The sequence below is a fragment of the Triticum dicoccoides genome, chromosome 1A, assembly GCF_002162155.2.
Source record: "Triticum dicoccoides isolate Atlit2015 ecotype Zavitan chromosome 1A, WEW_v2.0, whole genome shotgun sequence".
NCBI lineage: Eukaryota > Viridiplantae > Streptophyta > Magnoliopsida > Poales > Poaceae > Triticum > Triticum dicoccoides.
This window is the reverse complement of record NC_041380.1, coordinates 560,835,951-560,843,961: the sequence shown is the minus strand read 5'-3', so window position 1 is coordinate 560,843,961 and position 8,011 is coordinate 560,835,951. Positions and strand designations below refer to the sequence as shown.

The 8,011-nt window shown below is 43.2% G+C and overlaps 1 protein-coding gene across 1 annotated transcript in view; it reads left to right on the top strand.

Moving 5' to 3' along the window:
- Nucleotides 1–8,011, top strand: part of LOC119355277 (caskin-1-like) — a 15,335-nt gene that overhangs the window by 1,008 nt on the left and 6,316 nt on the right. Inside the window, exons 2-3 of the mRNA XM_037622068.1 lie at nucleotides 955–1,306; nucleotides 1,892–1,967. Of these exons, the coding sequence (XP_037477965.1) occupies nucleotides 955–1,306; nucleotides 1,892–1,967 (428 nt within the window). The remainder of the gene's footprint in view (nucleotides 1–954; nucleotides 1,307–1,891; nucleotides 1,968–8,011) is intronic.

The following is an 8,011-nucleotide window of genomic DNA, read 5'->3' as shown; positions in this document are numbered from 1 at the left end:
GGGTCTCCTTGGTAATTCGCAGAGTAGCTAACCACGATGGTAGTGTCGGATTATTGATGAAATGTAGGGTGCATCCTACTTAAGGCAACACAGTCCGGTTTTCCACTATTTTCTTTCATTTTCACCGGTTTTCTCCCTTTTTCTCTCTCTTTCAAATACAAGTTTTACTGGGTTTTCAAAAAATGGATTTTCTTCGTTTCTTTCCTTGTTTTACTGGTTTTTTCTTTCTCATTTCTTCATTTTCATTTGGTTTTCTTTGCTTTTTTTCCTTTTGTTTTGTTTTTGTTTGGTTCTGTTATATATTCTCTGTTTTTTCTTTCTGTTTCCTTCATTGTTTTTTTCATTCTTTTTACATTTGTTTCTTTGATTTTATTTTTTATTTTCGTCTTTCTTTGGTTTATTTATTTTCCTTTTCTGTTTTGATTTTTGGGTTTCTTTGTTACTTTTTTGTTTTCAGTTTACTTTTTCTGTATATGTCAACACAAATTTTCTGATGCAGGTTTAACAATTTTCTGGAGGCCGCACAATAATCTCCTATCCTGCAACCACTTGCTGAACTTCCTCCAGGATTCATGTCCAAGTTCAGGCCATTATTGTTGTACTTGTGCTAGTTGCTTGGCGGACAGCTCCAGTGGTAATATTTGTGCTAGTACCTCTGAAGTTTGGGCACTTGGAAAACCATTGATCTGAAGTTTGGGCATTTGGAAAACCACTTAACATTTTTTCTGTTTTGATTATTGTGCGGCCTCCATGGATAACGATGCCCCCAGGAGGGAGAACGACATCAAAAACGTCGCCATCGTCCGATCCGGTAGACCCAGATCTAGGGTTTCCTCCGGAACCTCCCGATCAGGTTGACGTGACCTGCAACAACGATGCCTCGAGAAGGGAACGACGTCCGAGACGCCGCCATCATTCGCCATGACCGCAGTCTTGCGCAATTTTCACCGAAAGCCACGTCGTCCCGATCTCGCGGCTGGCTGGAACCGAACGGAGCCTCGCCACGAAGACGAACGGCTTCGTCGGTAATCCGGCGGAGATCCGTCATCTCCTCACCGGTCCCTCCACGCGCCGCCGGGCGGCGGATCCGATCGGGCCGTTGGATCCGCAGTCGCCGCCGTCACCATCTCCGCACAGATCAGCCACCTCGCCAGATGGGGCGCTGCCACCGCCGCCGTCCACAGGGCCGCCACTCCGGCCACCGCCGCACGGCATGGGATCACCGCCCCAGCCGCCGCCTTCGGATCTCACAAGAGGGGCCGCCCCTGCCGCCTCAGATGAGATCGCGCCACATCCACCCGCCCAGGTGCCTTCGGCACCGGGCCCGCCGCCACCACGGCCCACGCCGGCGGCAGCGGCGGCAGAAGGAGGGGGAGGGGGAGGCCTGCGGTGCTAGGGTTGAGGGACCCCTGGCGTCGCAGATAGCCGCAGTAGTACACTAACAGGTCTGCAGAGTTCATGCATATACCTCATTTCATATCTGGCCAATTTTGTGCTACTACTGGTTAATGGTTTGGCCAGTTTTGTAAACTAAATTTCCATTCGGTTTCCGAAGGCAGCAGCACCAGCCCGCCGATGCGGTAGTTGTGTGCCGCGGTTTGCCGATTTCAAACTGCCCAGGCTTGAGAGCTACTGGTCGAAGTACGGCAAGTAGCACCATGATTAGCACTAGTCAAGTTGTTCCAAGCCATGGTTTGAACTAAGATTACTGGTTGAATCATTTTTACCCCTGAGCAAAAATCAAACCAGCTCCAACTCCCGACCAACCAAACTGTTTGATTGTCGTTTATCGTCCAAATAAATGAACAATGCCATTTGATTTACCTGACCAAACAACAGTGCTGGGCTATTTGACTTTTTCATCATCATTGAACATTTCTTTATTGTACAGAAGACTGAACTAAACTTTTCTGTTGGCAATGACACTTTTAAACTAGTTGACTTTACATTGCTGGACAGAAATGCAGGTGAGTTGGTACATATGATCTTTGGTCAACGAATTTTATGCTGTGAAATATTACCAATGCACAACCTTGTTCAACATCTACAACATCAAATCCTCACGGTTTCTTGCAAACTGGTCATTCACTAGGATGATGCAACACTTCTTGCAAATCTCTCTACGACTAACTACCCACGTTCATCCTCTGCTGCTGGGTATGGTCTGAAGACCAGAATCCAAAATTGACATGTCTGAGCAGTTTATGTGGACACAGATCAAATGAGAAACCTGATGCGTAGTTGCACCAAGTGTCCGAAACCAATGCTGCGAGGAAAGAGTGTCAGGTTTCAGATCTGTGGTTTATGGCAACTGCCGCCAACTTCAGAGTTACTTTTTTTTTTTAGAAAGGAGGATGTACCCCAGTCTCTGTATCTGAACGATGCATGCAGCCATATTATTAATTATTCATAAAGACCATACAAAGAGATACTACATCAATATATAAGCTTGAAGCCACCAACTTGACAACGTTGTTGCTACTCCTATCCCCTCGATGAAGGCGGTGCTGAATGTTCGGGCCTAATACCAAACAGACATCGCATCAAAGCCTAACATCTAAAGCCGGGTGTCCCATCTAAGCACTACCTGGATTGGGTCCCACACCGGTCTAACACACTCCCAGTGAGCACCGCATGCTGCAAGGGCCTCTCTGCCAGAGCAGAACTGATGCACCGACTTTGCCAGGCCTCTCCGCCATCAACGCCACCATGACGCCAGACAACTTCCTTCTCCTGCGCAAGTCCATCTCCAATACGTGCCCATTGTCGAACCTCCGCGGTGCCATGCCGCTGGGATCCGCCGTCGGCCTTGCGGTAGATGTAACACCACTCCTCCTCTTATCCCCTCCAGCCAGCACATGCTCCAATGGTGTTGCATGGTACAATGGCTATCTGTGCAAGTGCCAACTTCAGAGTTACTGGTCGAAGAACAACTAGCACAAGGATTACGACTGGAGTTGTCCACCAAGCTGTAGATTTGGGCATGAATCCTGGAGGAAGTTCAGCAAGTGGTTGCATGATAAATTTTCTAACAATGCCTCCAATGGCGTGTTAAACGCGGATTTCGCCGCCCATTGGACTAATAAAAAGAACTCATGTTTGGGACCAAGCAAATTTACACTAAACTAGGGCGACCAATGAATTAAGCGAAGCATCCTGCAAGCTTGTTTCAGGTCGAGGCATCTATCAAACATCACAGCCATTCTATGCAAGAGGGTTTTCGGAATTGTGGTTGCAACAAAGAGTACAGAAAAGTTGGTTACATACAAAGCTGTGGTTATTGGTTGAACGAGTTTGACTCATGAGCTAAAGTCAACCAGGTCCAGCTCAGGAGCCGCATGCCCCGACCGACCAAACGCTCTGATATCCTTCATCCAAATAGTAGTTTATGACTTGCCTCTTTAAACAATACTGCATGAGAGGTATTCGACTTATCTCTGAACTTGTCTGATAGTGATTATATTTATAAACTAGAGAACGTATGTGGTGCACCAGCCCAATTGATGCACCGGATGCATCAGTGCATTTTGAACCATTAGATGAAGGGACAATGGGCCAAATTACGTCATAAGTTGTACTACATCATTTTTACAGAAGCACCCTTATAGTTTATTGCATTTGACCCACACTCCACAACACTCTCCCATCAATAAATCTGTGGATTTAATTTTTTGGCCCAAACACAAAAATGGTCATATAATTTGAACTGAATGTCTGGTTTCAGTTCCGTTTTGACCATCATCTTTGTCTTGATGAGATCGTTGATACAAGATCAATGTTGAATATGTTTTTGAGATTTGATTTGATTTTTACATTTTGAAACTTAAATACTCTATTTGGGGCAAAAGTATATGTGGGACCGACGTGTGGGGGAGAGCGAGGGTTACAAAATTATATAATACAATTCAGTTTCAGTAAAAGTAAACTTTTACAAATTTTGTTGTTAAGTTTGAAAGTCAAGAAAATATATTCAATGTTGACCTTGTTGCCAACATCTTGCTAAAATAAAAAAATTGGTCAAAGAAAAGCTGAATTCGGGCATGAGGATCAACATGTATGACCATGTTTATGTTTGAGAAAAGAAACAAATGACACTGTTTCAATGATCGAAGAGAGCCCCACGAGGATAGAGTGCGGGTTGATTTCAGCACAGTACGAGTTCTATTTTGCAAATATTTCATCATTCTATCTTTCAGACTACTCCAATCCTTTGGATTCATATCCAAGGGCTAAGATATTACTGGTGCATCCCGTGCATCAATTGAACCGGTGCACTAGATATGTTCTCTTATAAATTAGCATCGGATTCTACATTGCATGAATGGCAGTACTGCACGAGAGGTGCTATATAGTACGAGCTTTAGTAAAATATTTTGATATTGTGAAATGTTCATTTCTACAGCATCAAATCCTCATGATATCTTTGCAGATTCACACATATTGTACAACACTTATTGCAAGTCCCTCGTTACAGCTAACTAACCATGTTCACATTTTCCTTTTGGCATAAAACCATGTTCATCTTGTGCAACTGGTTAATGGTCTGGAGACCAGAAAGCCACGATAGCAGATTGATAGGTCTGCAATAGTCCTTTTTTTTGGAAATGGAGGTGTTCCCCCGGCCTCTGCATCATAATGATGCATGCAGCTATCTTATTAAAAATCCACAAAGTATCAAAAAGTCAAAAGAGTATTACAGCTCGCAAACGAAGCGAATCAAAAGCAAAAAGAAAAGTACATGCTGACTATCACAACCGATACGATAATATGAAGGATATGTGGGACCGCCATCCGAATCGATTGAATATAGCATGTGCTACCATCTCCCACTGGTTGCACCCAGTAAACCAAGGCTCCCTGGAGTCCATAGGAGTGAGTAATGACCACGTACGAATCCAAGCGGTAGCTCTCAAGATGACCTGCAAGAAAGTTAAAGTGTGTTGTCTGTTAAAAATTATATCATTCCTACAGTTCCATATAGCCCACAAAAGCGCACATATTCTAATCCGAATACAAGCCGCAGTAGTCTGTTCAACCCCAGCTTTATAACCACGTCCCAAACAACGACGCAATGTCAACTGGAGGATTAATGTTGAAGGCTATATGAATCGTTCTCCAAAGCAATTTGGCGAGTGGGCATTCAAGGAATAAATATTGTATTGTTTCATCATGATCACAAAAACAACACCGCGAACTACCTACCCATCGCCTCTTGATTAAGTTGTCCTTAGTGAGTATTACTTGCTTGTGGACAAACCACATAAAAATTTTAATACGCAAAGGAACCTTAACCCTTCAAATATGCAACGATCTTGAGATTGGGCCAGAATTGATCAAATCCATATAGAACAATTTCACCGTAAAAATCCCATTTTTTAGCTAATTTTCATTTTGTCGAATCCGGATGGTCGAAGAGTTGAACATCAATCAATCTCCGAACCAAATGCATCCAGGCATTCCATCTCTCACCAACTAACGCACGTCTGAACTGAATATTCAAGGGAGTTGTTTGGAAAATTGTGCCTACGTAATCCTCCTTACGTTGCACAATGTTATAAAGGTGGGATATTGAACGGCCAGGGGCGTCTCTCCTAACCACGTATCCTCTCAAAATCTTGTTGATATCCCATTGCCAACCAAGAGTTTGACCCTACGAAAGAACAAGTCCTTCGTTCTCATAAGTCCCTTCCAGAATGGCGAGTCAGTTGGTCTCATGGTAACCTGGGCGAGCGTTTTCGACTATAAATATTTATTGCGCAGAATTTGTGCTCACATACCCTCCGGCTCTGTCTCTAACCTGTAGAGCCATTTGCTCATAAGGCATTTATTCTTAATTTCTAAGTTCTCAATACCGAGACCCCCTTGGTCTTTTGGTCGGCAAATGATATCCCATCGTGCGAGACGGTATTTTCTCTTGGCCTCATCAGACTGCTAGAAGAACCGAGATCTAAAGAAATCAAGTCGCTTCCAAACCCCTTTTGGAATTTCTAAGAACGAAAGTAGGAACATCGGCATACTAGTCAGTACCGAGTTAATCAGCACTAGCCAACCTCCATATGACATAATCTTGCCCTTCCAGTAGCTAAGTTTTTTTTCAATTCGATCTTCGATACACTTCCATTCTTTATTGGATAACTTACGATGATGAATCGGTATTCCCAAATAACTGAATGGCAAGGCACCTAATTCACATCCGAAGAATTGTCTATAAGTGTTTTGCTCGCCTTTGGCCTTCCCAAAACAAAACAACTCGCTCTTGTGAAAGTTTATCTTTAAGCCAGACAATTGTTTGAAGAGACATAAAATAAGTTTCATATTACGTGCCTTAGCCTTATCATGTTCCATGAATAAGATAGTGTCGCCAGCATACTATAAAATGGATACTCCTCCATCAACTAGATGAGGAACTAACCCCTCCACATGACCATGCTTCTTGGCCCTGCCAATAAGAATGGCCAACATATCGGCCACTGTATTAAACAAGAGAGGAGACATGGAGTCCCCTTGTCTCAACCCCTTGTGAGTCTGAAAATAATGACCGATATCATCGTTAACCTTGATTCCGACACTACTCTTCTGGACTTGGGTACCCACTTGGTTCCACCATGCCTCACTAAATCCGTTCATGTGTATTGCCTGCTGAAAGAAAGGCCACTTAACTTTATCATATGCCTTCTCAAAATCCACTTTAAAGATAACCCCATCTAGTTTCTTCGAGTGAATCTCACGAAGCGTTTCATGCAACACGACCACCCCTTCAAGTATGTGTCGCCCTGGCATGAACGCTGTCTGACTCGGTTGTACCACCGAATGAGCAATATGCGTTAATCTATTGGTTCCAACCTTTGTGAAAATTTTGAAACTCACGTTAAAAAGACATATGGGCCTAAATTGTTTGATCCAAACTGCCTCTTCTTTCTTTGGCAACATCGTAATTGTACCGAAATTAAGATGAAACAGCTCTAAATGACCGTTAAAGAAATCATGAAACATAGGCATAAGATCATCCTTAATAATATGCCAACATTTCTTATAGAATTCAGCTGGAAATCCATCTGGTCCCGGTGCTTTATTCGGTTTCATTTGTGATATTGCATTCAGAACCTCTTTCTCAGTAAACGGTGCAGAGAGAATATAATTCTCCTCTGCCTGTATCTGAGGTATATCTCCAATACCATATTCATCTAGCTCCATCGTGCTTGTATCCAGAGGCCCAAAAAGTTGTTTATAGTAATTAGAGATATAAGCTTTCAGATTCTCATGCCCCACAATTGTCCCCTCATCCTGCTCAAGCTGTATGATTTTCTTCTTCCTATGTTTACCATTTGCAACCATATGAAAGAATTGTGTATTGTCATCTCCTTGGACAACCATAAGCACTTTAGCACGCAAAGCCCACTTGAGCTCTTCCTCTCTCAGAAGAGCTCATAGGCCTTGCTCAGCATCGGACTTGGTTCTTTGCTCATCAACCGAAAGAAGAGTGCCTTCAGCTTTTAAGTCTAGTGCTTCAATTAATTGAGTGAGACGCTCTTTTCTTGTTTGTAAATCCCGCTCTCATTTCTGGCCTAACCTTCTGAGATGTCTAATTTTATTTTGCCATCTCTCAATACTAGTTTCTGCACTAACAGGCTTGGCCCACTCACGTGCAATGACCTCTAAAAAGCCTTCTTTCTCGAGCCAACCTAGTTTGAAGGAGAAAGCATTTTTATTTGCAACATGGGTAGCCTCTCCCGAGTCTACAAGAAGTGGTGTGTGGTCTGAAATCGCTCTCTGCATCGCATGAACCGACACAAAAGGGTACTTTTGTTCCCAATCCACACTAGCGAGTACCCTATCCATCTTTCCATAAGTCGAAGAGGGCAACGAATTGGCCCATGTAAATTGTCTACAGATGAGCTCAATTTCTCTCAAATTAAGACTCTAAATAATCATGTTAAACATCATAGACCAACATCCATCAAAATTGTCATTATTCTTCTCATCTCTCCTCCGAATTATATTAAAATCCAAC